Consider the following 17,797-nt stretch of genomic DNA (forward strand, 5'->3'; position numbering starts at 1 on the left):
TACATGTTCATAGCTCCTTGAAAGTGGGTGGACAGAGTGGTGAAGAAAGCATTCGGCATGCTTTGTTTCATCGGTCAGAACATTGAATACAGGAGTTGGGACATCTTGTTGAAGTTGTACAAGACATTGGTAAGGCCACACTTGGAATACTGCGTGCAATTTTGGTCACCCTATTATAGAAAGGATATTATTAAACTAGAAAGAGTGCAGAAAAGATTTACTAGGATGCTACCGGGACTTGATGGATTGAGTTATAAGGAGAGGCTGGATAGACTGGGACTTTTTTCTTTGGAGCGTAGGAGGCTGAAGGGTGATGTTATAGAGGTCTATAAAATAATGAGGGGCACAGATCAGCTGGATAGTCAATATCTTTTCCCAAAGGTAGGGGAGTCTAAAACTAGAGGGCATAGGTTTAAGGTGAGAGGGGAGAGATGGGCAATTTTTTCTCAGAGGGTGGTGAGTGTCTGGAACAAGCTGCCAGAGGTAGTAGTAGAGGCGGGTACAATTTTGTCTTTTGAAAAGATTTAGATAGTTACATGGGTACGATGGGTATAGAGGGATATGGGCCAAATGCGGGCAATTGGGATTAGCTTAGGGATTTAAAAAAAGGGGCGGCTTGGACAAGTTGGGCTGAAGGGCCTGTTTCCATGCTGTAAACTTCTATGACCTCTATCTGGTGTAGTGCACAGGTTGGACAGACTGAGCCTGTATCCATTGGAGTATCAAGAGAGAGGTGATCTTATTGAAACATATAGGGCCCAATTTTACCATTTTGATTCCAAGTGCCGAATCCTGGCGTAGTACAGATCCGACCTCGAAATCCACTTTCCAGCGCGCCCATACGCTTTCAGCTGGCTCCAGTCTGATCCGGGCTGTGGGAGAGGCTTAGCGCTGCCGGAACGATCAGAGCTCTGAACTGCGCATGTGCAGTTCGAAAAAAATTTGAAAAAGCGCGCCTTGGCGCTGGGCTGGAGCGCACGGCTGTGGCGGTTTGTGCCTTCTTTACAGCTAAATGTTTCTGAAAGATTGCTTCCTGCTGTGTATCCTGTGTCCAGCGTACCCAGACGGAACAATTCAAATAGAACATCAGTAGCTCGCTTTGGAAGGCAGGTCTATGCCAGACTGTATCCTGTTTTGCTGGTTCGACCTGATGGGTCCACTATCAATATCCGATACAAGGAGCCTAAAAAAATTATCATGATGCCAGTTGATTTTTCCCTTCTGCCAGAAGCTGAAAGGAAAGCAAGAATGCGCAAACGTGTTCACAAAAGAGCTAGAATGAAAGAGGAGCAATTTGAAGATGAATTGAAAGTTTACAATTATAGCAAATACTGGAAGAAAAAGTAGTCTTCAAAATTTTGCATTTTCGAAACAACCATCACTGGACTGCTTGACTGGTGTTGACATCAGTGGAACTTTGACAAATGCACATATTATTGTGATGTCATTAATAAGTTGTGTTTTTTATTTATGATCTAATCCATTTATTTTATTAAAATGTGTTTCTCCGGGAAGGATACAGGGAATGAAAAAACAGATTCCTGTTTTTATTTCTACTATTACATGGCTTAAATGCAAGGAGAAAATGCTTTGAATGTTAATTAGACAATACCCATTCACATTAATTCTGTGCCTCCTGTTCCTGACTACATCTGTGTGGATTTGACTTGCATATATTTAGTTGTTTGTGTGATGTATCATTAAAACCAGTTGCAGGGAAAAAAAGCAGAAAGTGGAGAGAGCGGCTCTCTGACACAGATCATTCTCTGGGGGTGGGGGGGAGGAGGAGGGGGGCGGCTCAGATGTATCTCTGGTGGGGGGGGAGGAGGGGGCGGCTTAGATGTATCTCTGGTTGGGGGGGAGGAGGAGGGGGGCGGGTCGGATCATCCTCTTGGGGGGGGTGGGGGGAAGGAGGGATCTCTGGGGGGGGGGGGGGGCAGGGGGGTCCACTGCCACACTGAGGGCGATCCCTCCTCCCCACTGGAGGAATGAATGAACTCCTCCCGGAGTGGCCGCATGGAGGATGCGGGTGCAGATCGCGATAAAGGCCTCATGCCCGATTTTACTGTGATTTCGTGCCCGAAAACGGGCGCAAATTGTTGGTAAAATCGGGCCCATATTGTCCTAAGGGGACTTAACATGGTGATGAAAGGATGGGAGAGACTAGAACTAGAACTTTTTGTAAGAGGAAGATCGTGCCGTACAAATTTGGTGGAGTTTTTTGAGGAAGTGACAAAAACGGTTGATGAAGGAAGGGCCGTGGATGTCGTCTATATGGATTTCAGTAAGGCATTTGACAAAGTCCCACATGGCAGGTTGGTTAAGAAGGTTAAGGCTCATGGGATACAAGGTGAAGTGGCTAGATGGGTGGAGAACTGGCTTGGCCATAGGAGACAGAGGGTAGTGGTCGAAGGGTCTTTTTCCGGCTGGAGGTCTGTGACCAGTGGTGTTCCGCAGGGCCCTGTACTGGGACCTCTGCTAGTTGTGATATATATAAATGATTTGGAAGAAGGTGTAACTGGTGTAATCAGCAAGTTTGCGGATGACACAAAGATGGCTGGACTTGCGGATAGCGAAGAGCATTGTCGGGCAATACAGCAGGATATAGATAGGCTGGAAAATTGGGCGGAGAGGTGGCAGATGGAGTTTAATCCGGATAAATGCGAAGTGATGCATTTTGGAAGAAATAATGTAGGGAGGAGTTATACAATAAATGGCAGAGTCATCAGGAGTATAGAAACACAGAGGGACCTAGGTGTGCAAGTCCACAAATCCTTGAAGGTGGCAACACAGGTGGAGAAGGTGGTGAAGAAGGCATATGGTATGCTTGCCTTTATAGGACGGGGTATAGAGTATAAAAGCTGGAGTCTGATGATGCAGCTGTATAGAATGCTGGTTAGGCCACATTTGGAGTACTGCGTCCAGTTCTGGTCGCCGCACTACCAGAAGGACGTGGAGGCGTTAGAGAGAGTGCAGAGAAGGTTTACCAGGATGTTGCCTGATATGGAGGGTCTTAACTATGAGGAGAGATTGGGTAAACTGGGGTTGTTCTCCCTGGAAAGACGGAGAATGAGGGGAGATCTAATAGAGGTGTACAAGATTATGAAGGGTATAGATAGGGTGAACAGTGGGAAGCTTTTTCCCAGGTGGGAGGTGACGATCACGAGGGATCACGGGCTCAAGGTGAGAGGGGCGAAGTATAACTCAGATATTAGAGGGATGTTTTTTACACAGAGGGTGGTGGGGGCCTGGAATGCGCTGCCAAGTAGGGTGGTGGAGGCAGACACGCTGACATCGTTTAAGACTTACCTGGATAGTCACATGAGCAGCCTGGGAATGGAGGGATACAAACGATTGGTCTAGTTGGACCAAGGAGCGGCACAGGCTTGGAGGGCCGAAGGGTCTGTTTCCTGTGCTGTACTGTTCTTTGTTCTTTGTTCTTAGAAGTTTTAAAATGAAGTATCTTGTTTAAGATGGAGATGAGAATAAATGTTTTCTCTTCGAGTGTTGTGAATCTTTGGAACTCTTTCCCAGGAAGTGGTGGAGGCAAGGTCATTGAATACATTTACAGCAGAGGTAGATAGATTCTTGATTAACAAGGGGGAGTCAAAGGTTATCGGGTAAGTGGAATGTGGAGTTGAGGTCACAATCAGATCACTCATGGTTGTATTGAATGGTGGAGCAGGCTCAAGGGGCCGAATGGGAAGAGACGAAATACAGAAAAAGTTGGAACTGATTTGATTATTGTCACATGTATTAGTGTACAGTGAAAAGTATTGTTTCTTACACGGTATACAGACAAGGCATACTATTCATAGAGAAGGAAAGGAGAGAGTGTAGAATGCAGTGTTACAGTCATAGCTAGGGTGTAGAGAAAGATCAACTTAATGCAAGGTAGGTCCATTCAAAATTCTAGTGGCAGCAGGGAAGAGCTGTTCTTGAGTCGGTTGGTACGTGACCTCAGAGTTTTGTACCTTTTTCCCGACGGAAGAAGGTGGAAGAGGGTATGTCCGGGGCGCGTGGGGTCCCTAATTATGCTGGCTGCTTTTCCATGGCAGCGGGAAGTATAGATGGAGTCAGTGGATGGGAAGCTGGTTTGTGTGAAAGACTGGGCTTCATTCACGACCCTTTGTAGTTTCTTGCAGTCTTAGGGTAGAGCAGAAGCCATACCAAGAAGCTGCAAAACATCAGCTGAATCTTTGATGGTGACATTGCAGCAAGCCCATTCCTAATTCTCCTGTTTAATAATGAGTTTTTTTAAAACTGGAGTTTGGCAATCTTGTCTCTTTATAGGTATTTACTCTCAACTGGGGTACATTTGTTTTAATATCTTGCCCAACTGGTTTCGTGAGAGTCTGGGCAATTAGCTTATTAGAGCTGCTGCAAGCTCCAACTAATATGGGCCATTGTGTAATCAGAATGACATAGCTGAAAGGATAATAATAAACATCAGGAGCATTCACTTTTTTGGCGATTAACAACAGGGATTTCACAACAGACCTATTAATTTTTGATATAAATAATTGTACAAGCATTGCTAAATTTAATACTGTGCAGCGAAGAGACTTAGAAATCATAGAAACCCTACAGTACAGAAAGAGGCCATTTGGCCCATCGAGTCTGCACCGACCACAATCCCACTCAGGCCCTACCCCCATATCCCTACATATTTACCCACTAATCCCTCTAACCTACGCATCTCAGGATACTAAGGGCAATTTTTAGCATGGCCAATCAACCTAACATCTTTGGAGTGTGGGAGGAAACCGGAGCACCCAGAGGAAACCCACGCAGACACGAGGAGAATGTGCAAACTCCACACAGACAGTGACCCAAGCCGGGAATCGAACCCGGGTCCCTGGAGCTGTGAAGCAGCAGTGCTAACCACTGTGCTACCGTGCCGCCCCTCAGCAGGCCTCGCAGCAACACATTTTCTTATTTAAAATGTGAATCAACACATACAGGGTGAAGGTAGGGCTCAGACAGACCATATTGGATCTCTGGCCAGGCAACTGCATGTATGCTACCGTTGGTCCTAACTCCCTAGGTTGGGGAGATCCCTCCTTCTCTGTCTAGAGACACTTGTTCAGATGTGCTTCTGTTATATGTCAGTTGAAAACATGTACAGACGTGATGTTCTCAGAATTTGATAATGTGACCGATGTTTGATGTCCAAACCCTCATGTAGAACAGTCACTGAGGCTCTCAATGGGCTGTGGGCTCTTATACAACAAACTCTCAGCAGGAGGAAGTAGCTTCAGGAGAGGGAGAGAAAAGATTAATTGTTGAGCTCCAGATGGTTGAACACCTACAAAACAGTCTTAAAATGCTGGCCAATTCTGAGCTGCTCCTGGAACTGGCAAGTAAAGCCCTTTTTCTTTACTCTTTTATGGGATGTGGGTATTACTGGTTGGGCCAGCATTTGTTGCCCATACATAGTTGCCCTTAAACTGTGTGGCTTGCTCAGTCATTGCAGAGGGCAGTTCAGACTCAACCACATTGCTGTGGGTCTGAAGTCACCCATAGACCAGAGTGGGTAATAGTGATTAATTTTCTTCCCTAAAGGACATTAATGAACCAGATGGATATTTTACAACAATTAATGATAGTTGTCTTTGTTACCCATATTGAGATTAGCTATATAGTCCAGATTTATTAATATAATTTAGATTCCACCAGTTGCCATTTGGGAATTTGAACCCATGTCTCCCAGAGTATTAGCCTGGGTGTCTGGATTACTAGTCCGGTGATATTGTAACTTCAGGGGAGGTGGTGGGGTACTAGTAAGGTTCCCTCATCAACGGACAATTAAACTTGGATTTGAGCCTTTATTTACAAATAGTAACACTTTGCATTGTATGCTGAATTACAAACCAGGGGAAATGAAAGGAAAGGGCTTGCATAGCAACCCATTATTCAAGTTACCATAGTTAACCTCCATGAGAGATTGACTGGTCAGTCAAAATAAGGTTAAGGATTTCTGTAGAGTCCAATTGAAATGACACCATATGATAGCTTATTGTTTGCTCTTTAGGGGGATGCATTCCCAGAGCTAAAGAAAGACCCAGATATGGTGAAGGATATTATAAATGATGAAGAGGAGCAGTTCCTGAAAACACTCAACAGAGGGCGGCGTATCTTGGAGAGGAAGATCCAAAGTTTGGGGGATAATAAAAGGATCCCAGGTTTGTGAAGGGATTAAAGAAACGTTGTCTAAGAATTGATTAATGGCTTGGTCTCTGAGTCTAAAATCTTGGTTACTATATTACTATTCCTATATGTTCCCTCTAATTTTTACATCTAAAGAAACTGACTAAAGTTGAAGCATTAAGATTCCTATGGAGACCCATCTGAGCACAAACATGGTTGGAAAGCTATTTGAGTGGTTTTGATAGAGTAAGGAGGAAGAATTTCCATGGATTAGATTCGCATCTTTATTTACAAATCTCTCCATGGTCTTCCTCCTCCCCATTGCTGTAACCTCCTCCAGAGAATCAACTCTCGGATTTCTGCACTACTCCGGTTCTGGATTCTTGTGCATCTCTGACTTTAATCACTTCACCGTTGGTGGACGTGTTCTCAAACTGTCTAGGTCCAAACCTCTGAGATTACTTACCCAAACGTCTCTGTCTCTCTCCATCCTGCTCTCTCTCTTGCTCGCTCTCCCTTTAAGATGCTTCCTAAAATATTCCTCTTTGGCCAACCTGTGTTGATCATCTGTCCTAATATCTCTTTATTGGCTCGGTGCCACTTTGTCCGATAAAGCTCCTGTGTATCTTGATCAATGGGCTGATGAATGGCAGATGGAGTTTAATTTAGATAAATGCGAGGTGATGCATTTTGGTAGATCGAACCAGAGCAGGATTTACTCAGTTAATGGAAGGGTGTTGGGGAGAGTTATAGAACAAAGAGATCTAGGGGTACAGGTTCATAGCTCCTTGAAAGTGGAGTCACAGGTGGACAGAGTGGTGAAGAAGGCATTCAGCATGCTTGGTTTCATTGGTCAGAACATTGAATACAGGAATTGGGATGTCTTGTTGAAGTTATACAAGACGTTGGTATGGCCACGCTTGGAATACTGTGTACAGTTCTGGTCACCCTATTATAGAAAGGATATTAATAAGCTAGAAAGAGTGCAGAAAAGATTTACTAGAATGCTGCCGGGACTTGATGGTTTGAGTTATAAGGAGAGGCTGGATAGACTGGGACTTTTTTCTGTGGCGTGTAGGAGACTTATGGGTGATGTTATAGAGGTCTATAAAATAATGAGTGGCATACATCAGCTAGATAGTCAACATCTTTTCCCAAAGGTAGGGGAGTCTAAAACTAGAGGGCACAGGTTTACGGTGAGAGGGGAGAGATACAAAAGGGTCCAGAGGGGCAATTTTTACACACACAGGGTGGTGAGTGTCTGGAACAAGCTACCAGAGGTAGTAGTAGAGGCGGGTACAATTTTGTCTTTTAAAAAACATTTAGACAGTTACATGGGTAAGAGGGATATGGGTCAAACGTGGGCAATTGGGACTAGCTTAATGATATTTTTAAAAAGGGTAGCATGGACAAGTTGGGCCGAAGAGCCTGTTTCCATGCTGTAAACCTCTATGACTCTGATTCTATGGTGGCAAAATTAGAGAAAACAAGGTTGACCTGAATTTATTTATAATTTTGTGTATCTGATATTACATTTATTAATACATGAATTATCTTTATTTCACATGTCACTTACTGACAATGATTCATAACTTAAGATTCTAATCATTACTTAAAATGTATCTCAACCCAGGAAGATATGAGTAATACCTTCAGCTTTCTTGTTGCCTCATTGAACCTGAGCTGAGGAGCAAGATAACTTTGCATTCTCAAATGTTTGCTCCTGATCACAATTGTGTGATCTTTGCTGGAAAATGCTTGTCCATTAATGTTGGCTGAAATGCATAGCCATTACTTCCAGGGGAGAAGGGTAAAAACCTATTGCCAATCCATTTTACAATAAATGAAAACAAAATTAAAAATTTGATGCTTCCATTTCAGGAGGTGTTGTAATACAATGATGCGACTGCTTTTTCCAGGTGACACTGCTTGGCTGCTTTATGATACCTATGGTTTCCCTGTGGATTTGACTGGACTGATTGCTGAAGAGAAGGGACTCAGTGTGGACCTGGAGGGCTTTGAGAATGAGAAAAAAGCTGCTCAAGTGAGTTGGTGTTTTGTTTCACAGATGTGGAATATTAGTTGGTTGCCAGTCAATCATGAGATATGATTACCAGTCAGCCATGAGTCAGACCCAGCTCTGACAAAGGGTCATTCATAATTGAAACGTTGGCTCTATTCCATCTCCACAGATGCTGTCAGACTTGCTGAGATTCTCCAGCATTTTCCATTTTTGTGTGATGAGATATTTAGAATTTTGATTGATTGTGTCCTAAATGTGTTGGAAAGCTCTTGAGCTGTTTACATACTGACATTTTTTTTGCAGTAAGCTGTATCTATAGGCACTACAATAGTAGAGGAACACTCTTCTTGCATCCTGTTATTTCCCCGTTCTCTCTCGGGCAAAGAACAAATGTATTATCGTCAACTTCTGCCATTCACAGGGTTCCGTTCCTGCAAACACTCGCAAAGTGTGAAATCACAAATGGGGAATTTGCACGTGTGCCTGCTCTGCGCATGTGCAGTGCACGCTTTCTACATGGGAATGATGAGAGTTAAACATTCTGAAACGTGGATGAGTGAAGTTTTGGGGTCGCATAAGGAGATATTAGAAGAGATGGTCAATTTTTGTGCTGGTAGACAGATTAGTGGTAGAGGGGGTCATGAGCAATGGGAAGTGACTATTTCCCTGCAATGAGGCAAAAGTGCCTTTCAAGCAGCCACATTCCTCTTCTGATTCTGGGTAGTTTATCTCCAGAGTTCTCACTCGGGTTCCTGCATGGTCTTGGAAAGGACACACACATTGTTCACTGCTACGATAGAGGTGTTCATTGTCCTGTGTCTGGTTACAATAGAGTGACTTATAGACACTGATGCTGTTCTATTTTAGCTGGCACGGTTTCTTTTAGTTTTGTTGGGATTGCGACTTTTAGCATAATTTAGTTTTGATTGCACCATATGTTTTGTCACTGTATTAGTAGTTATATAGTAGGCTTTTTGTGGGTACTGGTTTTGATGATGTCACCTCCTACTATGCAGATGATGCAAAACGAGGCTTTCGAACACTATCAAGAGTTAGAATTTGCAACAGAAAGGCTGTGAATCCAAAATGACTTATCCTAACCAGCTGGGCCTTCCAAGACATAATCTTATCTTAGTGTTTCAGCTTTGTTGAGTTATTAATGCTTAATATAAGTTTGGAAATACTCAGGTGGGTGGTAGAGATCCCATGACATTACTTTAAAAATGATTAGGGAGTTCCCGTGGTATCCTGGCCAATATTTACGTGTCCGTCAATTAATATTTCTAAAGCAGATTATCTGGTCATTATCACGTTGTTAGTACCACTCTGCTGTGTGCCAATTAACTGCTGTGTTTCCTGCATTACAATATTGACTGTATTTAATTCGCAATTTGAGATGCCCTGAAGTGGTGAAAGATGCTATACAACCACACGTTCTTTATTTCCTTTTAATATAGCATTAGTTTTCTAGATTATCACTTTCTGAACATGGATGTTTGTAGAAAAGAACTTCCATTAACTCTGTGTTAATGATAGATGCTAGTCTTTTTAGAAGTAGCCATATACTCCCTGCCTCAGTATACCAGCTGATGAAACCCTTGTCCATACTTTATTTGCTTCTAGACTTGACTATTTTGACACACTGTTGATTGCTCTCTGTTTCAATGCTGCAAAAGCTTCAGTTCATCCAAAATGCTGCTGCCCGTATCCTTTCATCTTTCATCATTGCTGTGCTCATTGACCCACATTGGTTCATGCTCTGGCATTGCCTGAGTTTTAAAATTTTCATCCATGTTTTCTCTCCTTGGCCTCACCACTCTCAATATCTCTCATCTCTACCAGCTGACCTTTCACATATCTGATTTTTATCACTCCAGCATTTGGCTGTGTCAGTTGTCTGGGCCCTAAGCTCTGGAATTTCTCTCTAAACCTCTCCATCTTTCTGCCCCTCTCCCTTTGAGGCATTCCTTACAACCTACCTCTTTGACCAAGCTTTTGACCATCTCTCCTAATATCTCCTTATGCGGTTCAGAACAAAATTTAATTTGATACTGCTCATGTGAAGTATCTTGGGATTTTTTTTATTCATTCAAGGGATGGGAATGTCACTGGCAAGGCCAGCATTCATTGCCCATCCCTAATTGCCCTTCAGAAGGTGAAGGTGAGCCGCTGTCTTGAACCACTGCAGTCTCTGGTGTTAGGGAGGGAGTTCCAGGATTTTGACCCATCAACAGTGAAGAAATGGCAATTATGTTTCAAGTCAGGACGGTGTGTATCTGCTGCCCCTTGTTCAGATGGTAGAGATTGTGGATTTGGAAGATGCTGTCAAAGGAGTCGCAGTTTATCTTGTAGATGGTACGCACTGTTGCCACTATGTTTCAGTGGTGGAAGGAGTGAATGTTTGTGCGAGGGATGCCAGTCAAGTGGCCTGTTTTGTCCTGGATGGTGTCAAGCTTCTTGTATTGTTGGAGCTACACTCATCCAGGCAAGTGGGGAGTATTCCATCATGCTCCTGACATGTGCCTTGTAGATGGTGGACAGGCTTTGGGAAATCAGGAAACAGAGTTACCCATTGTAGGATTTATACCTTCTCACCATCTCTTGTAGCCACAGCATTTATATGGCGAGTGCATTTGAGTTTCTGATCAATAATGGAGGTGTTATATAAATCCAAAATGGAGTTAAATGTTAAAATTGACATGGAGAGATTATTCAAATGGTTTAAAGGGATGGACTCAGTGTACAAATAGTAGAAATTGCAAAAACACAAGAAAAGATGATCACAGGGACCTAAAAGCTAAGCAGAGCAGGCTTAAGATCACAGCAAGAGAACTTTTCAGTACATTCATAGTAAGACTGTGGATATTTGGTAGTCATAACTTGAATATTGCTCAAAGGAGAGACATTGCTGACGCTTTTTGTTGTGTATTCATCAGAACAGATGCACGAATGTTTCGGCCAATTAGAGTCGACTTTCCAACCAGTCAGCATCCTTTTCTCCTGTAGTATAAATTGTTGTGACAGTTTGAATTTTGGCACTCTTGTATTTGTCCTGATGAGTTCAAGATGAAAAGCTTTGGTAATCTGGCTCTCCTTTCAGCAATATTCAATGTTCCAGTTAGGATGAGGTGAAAAAGATAAAAGTTGGAGTCAAAACTTGAAGTTAAGTGTAAAATTATCTGTGTGATTCCTTTCTCCCGCTTATCACAGACAAAAAATGAGCAATATTTACTCTCGGAACATAGATATCCAAAATAAAATCGATGAGTTTAATGTAAATGAGGTGGAAAAAATCCAGGAAAACTGAATAGAATCAAAGCTAAATTAAACAATTGAATAATTCTGACCCCAGAATGCTGAATGGAAGAAGATTTGTGATGCTATGATAACCATGATGAGGAAATCAATTTAACAGTAGGAAGAAATAAGCAGAGGCCAGATTTGTGAGGTTGATGAAACCGACATAAGAAACCACAGATCTTTTAGTCTTATTTCTATTTGGTGTAAAATAATGGAATCTGTATTTGGAAGTAAAGTTAGTTTTCTGCACGACAACCCAGTTTGCAGGAATGCAGAAGAGGAAGGTCCTTTCTATCCAGCCTCCTTGATGTCTTCAAGCTTGTGGAATGAGTTGTACCCATTCTTGTTTATCCAATTTTCAATGGACTGGTGATCCAAGGTATTGTTGTGTTGATAATAAACCCGTCAATCTGAAGTGTTTAGAGTGCTTTTTAAAAAAGCAATTTCATAACTGCATTTTTATATACTTGTAAGAGCACATTTGTCTGCATAAATAACAGCCTGTTTGGTTTAAATTTGCAGCTGAAGTCTCAGGGTAAGGGTATGGGTGATGACGACCACATCATGCTGGATGTCAATGCAATTGATGATCTGCGTGCCAAGGGTTTTGAGGCCACTGATGACTCATCAAAATATAACTACAAGTCAGATGACAATGGAAACTATGGTAACTTCAGTATTATTGCTGTGACTTAGAACCCTTGAAGGGGATTGATTTTGACATTCTTTGCCATTTTTTTCTGGCTGGTGACAGCTCCTCACCAGGGTGCTGTTCCATTTGTGGCAGGAGATGGTGGAAGATATAAAATACAAGGACAGCTCCATGAGTGCGCAGTAAGAAGGAGGAGCTACTGGAGTGCATTCTGGAGAAGCTGATTTTCCCTCCCAAGAGGATCCTAAGACCAGTTATTTTTCTATTCCCTCACCCCTCAGTTTAAACCTGGTTCACATAACCATTAGGGACCACCATTCCAACATTTATACTGTCCATTTCAAAAGCTTTTCCCCCAAGCAACTTATTCCACTACTTTTTACTCTTTTGGTGATGGTGTTTTGTGTGATATCTTGGTTATTGCATGACTACTGAATTGAGTCAGTCATCTTTGACACTGAAAGGATTTGTAGGTTTCACCTGAATGAGATACCATAGCCACCAGCACCTTCCCTCAACCACTTTGGCCTCTTGCTGTTGACTTATCCCTTCACAAAGCGGCAGACAAAGAACAGTATAGTACAGGAAAAGGCCTTTCGGCTCACCATGTCTGTGCTGACACAGATGCCTCTCTCATCTAATAGTTTCTTGCCTCCATGTGGTCCATATCCCTCTATTCCCTGCCTATTCATGTATTTATCCAGATGCCTCTTGAATCTTGTTATAGAATCAGCTTCCACCACCACCTCCGGCAGTGTGTTCCAGACATTCACCACCCTCTGTGTGGAAAAACTTGCCCTTACATCTCTCTTAAACTTCCCCCCTCTCACTTTCAACCTATGCCCCTGAGTAATTGACCCTTCGACTCTGGGGAAAAAGACTGACTTTCCACTTTATCCCAGCCTGTCATAATCTTGTAAACCTCTATCAGGTCTCTCCTCATCCTCTGATGCTCCAGTGAAAACAATCCAAGTTAGTTCAACTTTTCTTCATAGTTCACATCCTCCAAACCAGGCAACATCCTGGTAAATCTCTTTTGCACCCTTTCCAATGCATCAACATCCTTCTTAGGCAACATATATCTGCAAAGAGATTTGTGGTTGCTGTTTTGTTTCCTTTCCCTTCATTATTGTGTATAGGAAAAAAGCCCTGTTGGGAACTGTCAGCTGCAACAAACTGGGTTCTCACTTCGAGAGCCGTGTTAGTTGAAATTTGGAATAGGGCACCTACCTGCTGTCTGGAATATTTGACAAGGTGAAAAAGGGAGAACAGGTAAAATAATGTGTAAAACAACCTGAATGTGTAGTGGTAATCAAACATTTCACTAGAGGAAACACCATTTATTAGGGAATGGTGGGTTTATCTGTATGTTGTAGTTTGCTATTCCTTTTCTCTTCATCTTTTACTGTTAGTGACCAGCTACTCCTGACTTTCTTTGCAGTTTTTGAATCTATAGAGGCCACAGTGAAAGCAATCCGCAGGGAGAAAACATTCATGGAAGTGGTGAAGACAGGCCAGGATTGTGGCCTGCTGCTGGATAGCACGTGTTTCTATGCTGAACAAGGCGGTCAGATTTACGATGAGGGCTACTTGATAAAAGAGGATGACAACAGTGAAGACGTAAGGGATTTTAATTTCCTGTTTCTGCTTTCAGTCAGAGAATGGAACTAAGTTCGCTGTAGGTTGCAGAAGCTCCCTGACTAGGCTGTAGAATTGTCAACCCGTCTGAACAATATTACACTGGCCAATATGTGTAATCTTGAGTTGACACAAATCCCCTCCTAGTTTCCCAAATGACTAGGAGATAAAATTATTACATTGTGCGGAATTGACCTACACCAGACCAGGATCATCTTCGCTTTATCCATGCAAGTGCAGCTCTCCACAGGAGTTGCAGGGTAGCAACCAGGAGCAGCATTCCAGGTTGATTGTTCTCCCAGCCTTGTCCCATGGACACTGAGGTTGATCATCGTATCCTTGTTCATGTAGTTCAATAGATGACTGTCACCTTCTGCTACCATGAGCATATGCCATTACACATGTCTGAGCCTTGCCTTGCAAAAGACCTGATCGACCTCAGGCTATTGAACTATCCATAGCACCACAACGTCTTCTGATCCCAGCCTCACTGCATGAACCCCTCCATTTTACATTGAATTCACTTGGCATACCGTCAGTTAAGTTAACTTGTGCATCTCCTGAATCCATTTCACTGCAATTTCTTCCACAGAAAACTGAGTTCACAGTGAAAAATGTACAGATACGAGGTGGCTATGTTCTTCATATTGGAACGGTTTATGGAGAGCTGAAAGTAGGGGATAAAGTTCGTCTCTTCATTGATGAGGTAATAATGCCGATTCACTGGATTTAAAATCCCATAGTTTAATGTTTGTTCTCTCTTCAGCAATGAACAACAAAATGACCCGTGTTCTAGTTAATTGGAGGTGTGAATTTTGCATAATTTCAATCCCTGGTATAATATTTTAAGACTGTCAAATTAGAATTTTATGGACTGTAAAATGCAACTTATAATTTATTTTCCACTCAGGCTAAGAGGCTATCTGTCATGAGTAATCACACTAGTACCCACATGCTGAACTTTGCTCTGAGATTTGTGCTCGGTGAGGCCGACCAACGGGGCTCCCTGGTGGCACCAGATAGGCTGCGCTTCGATTTCACAGCAAAGGGAGCAATGAGCACGAAGGACATCAAAAAAAGTGAAGAAATCACAAGCAAAATGATTCAAGAAGCTAAGGTAAAGTATTCACCATTTTATTAAAATTGCACCGGTTCAATTAAAAATAAAACTTTGCAGCCTTATCTCTTGATATCAAGAATTGGAGAAGGTAAGCAATGATCAAATCGCGGCTGCTCATTCATCTCTCTGTCTCATCTTTCTTTCTTTAAAATTGATTGTTCCAAGTTCTCTACAGATAACCATGTACACAGTCACATGGACAAAAGGAAAGTAATATTTTAATATTAACAATATTCAGTTTCTGTACTAGTGTCTGAGTGACCTAAATTGTTACTGAGTGTGACAGCTTATAGGACGTCAATTGATGTAATTACTTGCCTGCTGCCCTTTCCCCTCTTGAGGCCTAGAGTCAAATGCAGCCCGGGATGATGGGCAGAAGGACCCCAATGTCTGCTGGCTATAAAGGTTTAACACCAAATGAGTTTTTGGGGAGGAGCAAGTGTGCTGACATTGGAAAAGAGGCAGAATAGGGAATACTTTCCACATCTAATTACTATACCTGACCTTGAGAATTTAGTCCCTGAAGTAGAGAGGATTCCATTTCTCACTACTGACATCTCTCAGTTTGAGAAGCTCAAAGTTAGCTTTTTCTTCTTTATGAAATTCTATCCACAGTAAGAGAAAAAAATTGGAACCATTAATGCTTTTTTAATTTTCAGGATTCACAATAACTTGACGTATTTCCTTACAGCCAATTTATGCCAAGGATTCTCCCCTCGCTGCGGCAAAGGCTATTCAGGGTCTTCGTGCCGTATTTGATGAGACGTACCCTGACCCAGTGCGAGTGGTGTCTGTGGGGATCCCAGTGGAGGATCTGTTGGCTGACCCGTCTGGACCAGCGGGTTCTGTCACTTCAGTGGAGTTCTGCGGTGGAACGTGAGTGCATTGCCTGAAACTCAGTACAGGGCACAAGAGGATTTCATGGGGCCAAAAAACAGTGGAAGACTGATCAAAGTTTTTGTTAAATGTGTTCCCTGCTGGTTCATGTGTTAAATCTTTCAAGGTCACTCAACACTCTAGGGAAGCTCAGGCCAGAGAATGGGCTACAACATTGAGGGAGAGTTAAATTGTTGACATTCCACTGCTCAGGCTCGCACAAAGAGCAGCAGTGTTTTTTTTTTCATTCTTTCATGGGAGTGGCTAGCTAGGCCATTTGAGGGTCATTTCAATTTAGGGTCAACCACAATGCTTGGGTCTGGAGTAGGTCAGACCAGATAAGGATGGCTGATTTCCTTCCCTAAAGGACATTAGTGAAGCAGATATGGGTTTTTAATGATGATTAACAATTGTTTTGTGATCACCATTATTGGGACTTGCTTTTTAATTCCATATTTACTAATTCAAATTCCAGCAGCTGCCATGAACCCCAGAGCATTAGCCTGGGCCTCTGGATTACTAGTTCAAGGACATTACCCCAGTGTCATCGCTTCCCTCTTCCTTCTTCTTTTCGGATGAGAAATTAAATGGAGAGTCACAGAGTCATCACAGTACAGAAGGAGGCCATTTGGCCCATCAAGCCCATACCAGTTCTGTGTAGAGTGATCCAGTCAGTCCCATACTCGTGCTCTATCCAGTAGCCCTGCAAGTTGATTCTCCTCAAGTACCCATCCAATTCCCTTTTGAAATCATTCATCGTCTCCACCATCCCTGTGGGCAGTGAGTTTTGGGTCCTTGCTAGTCGCTGTGTTTTTTTTTAAATCTTCCTATCTTGGTACGGTTGCACAGTGGTCAGAACTGCTGCCTCACAGTGCCAAGGACCTCCAGTTCTGGCCTCGGGTTATTGTCAGTGTGGAGTTTGTACGTTCTCCCCTTGTCTGTGTGAGTTTCTTCCCACACTCCAGCAATGTGCGGGTTAGGTGGATTGGATATGCTAAATTGCCCCTTAGTGTCAGGGTAAATTGGCAAGGTAGATACATGGGGTCATGGGGATAGGGCCTGGGTGCGACTGTTGTTGTTGCAGGTTTGATGGGCTGAATGGCATCCTTCTGCACTGTAGGGATTCGGTTCTATTTTATCTACCTGACATCTTTTGCCCAAAATCTTAAATGTGTCCTTGCATGATCAGTTCATGAGAACAAGCTTTTCTTTGTGCACCTTAGTTAAACCTTTCATAACCTTGTACTCTGTCAAATCTCTATTCAATCTCTTTTGTTCCAGCAAGAGCAACCCGAGCTTCTCCAACCTAACCTTGTAGCTGAATTCCCTCATCCCTGAAGTCATTCTGGTAAATCTCCTCGGTACTCTTTCAAAGACCTTGATATCCTTCCGTAAAGTGGAGTGACCAGAACTGGACACAGTACCTTAATTATGACTGCTATGTCAGGTGGATGTAAAAGATGCATCACATTATTTGAATATGATCAAAGGGTCTTTGCTCCGGTGTATAGGGAACATTTATCCCTCCACCAACATCACTAAAAATGGATTAGCTGGTTTGTGAGACCTTGCTGTGCACAAATTGTTGCATTTTCCAGGTTAACAATGATGACTGTAATTCAGAAGTACTTATGGACTGTAAAGGACTTTCTGATGTCTTGATACCATGTAAAGCTCAATATAAATGCAAGTTATTTCTTTGTCTTGAGTTACTTATTCTGACAGGATTGTGCACCAGCAAAAGCCAGTACCCTTGGGGAGTGGGCAACTGGCTTTATATTTTTAAAAAATCTGTGAATGCTTTTTTTAATTTAAGAAAATTCCTGACTTTTCCAACCAATTTTGATAGCATTCACCAACAAGTGAAATTTACTTTTTCTTTGGGAAACTCAGTAAAAAAACATTTTTGTTTGGTGCAAATATTTGCTTTCCCTTCTAGTGTCCTGTCACAAAAATGGATACAGAACAGTTTTGATTCCGTGAAATGCTTGTTTCTGACTGCAGAGCTTGGGACCGTTACGCTGAGGTCCCTTCCCCC

At 42.6% G+C, this 17,797-nt stretch overlaps 1 protein-coding gene across 1 annotated transcript in view; it reads left to right on the forward strand.

Moving 5' to 3' along the window:
• Positions 1-17,797, forward strand: part of aars1 (alanyl-tRNA synthetase 1) — a 55,359-nt gene that overhangs the window by 22,656 nt on the left and 14,906 nt on the right. Inside the window, exons 9-15 of the mRNA XM_078211143.1 lie at positions 6,035-6,185; positions 8,070-8,194; positions 11,996-12,140; positions 13,567-13,745; positions 14,356-14,469; positions 14,674-14,880; positions 15,575-15,759. Coding sequence (XP_078067269.1) covers positions 6,035-6,185; positions 8,070-8,194; positions 11,996-12,140; positions 13,567-13,745; positions 14,356-14,469; positions 14,674-14,880; positions 15,575-15,759 — 1,106 coding nt within the window. The remainder of the gene's footprint in view (positions 1-6,034; positions 6,186-8,069; positions 8,195-11,995; positions 12,141-13,566; positions 13,746-14,355; positions 14,470-14,673; positions 14,881-15,574; positions 15,760-17,797) is intronic.

Source organism: Mustelus asterias, chromosome 4 (assembly GCF_964213995.1).
Source record: "Mustelus asterias chromosome 4, sMusAst1.hap1.1, whole genome shotgun sequence".
Classification (NCBI taxonomy): Eukaryota; Metazoa; Chordata; class Chondrichthyes; order Carcharhiniformes; family Triakidae; genus Mustelus; species Mustelus asterias.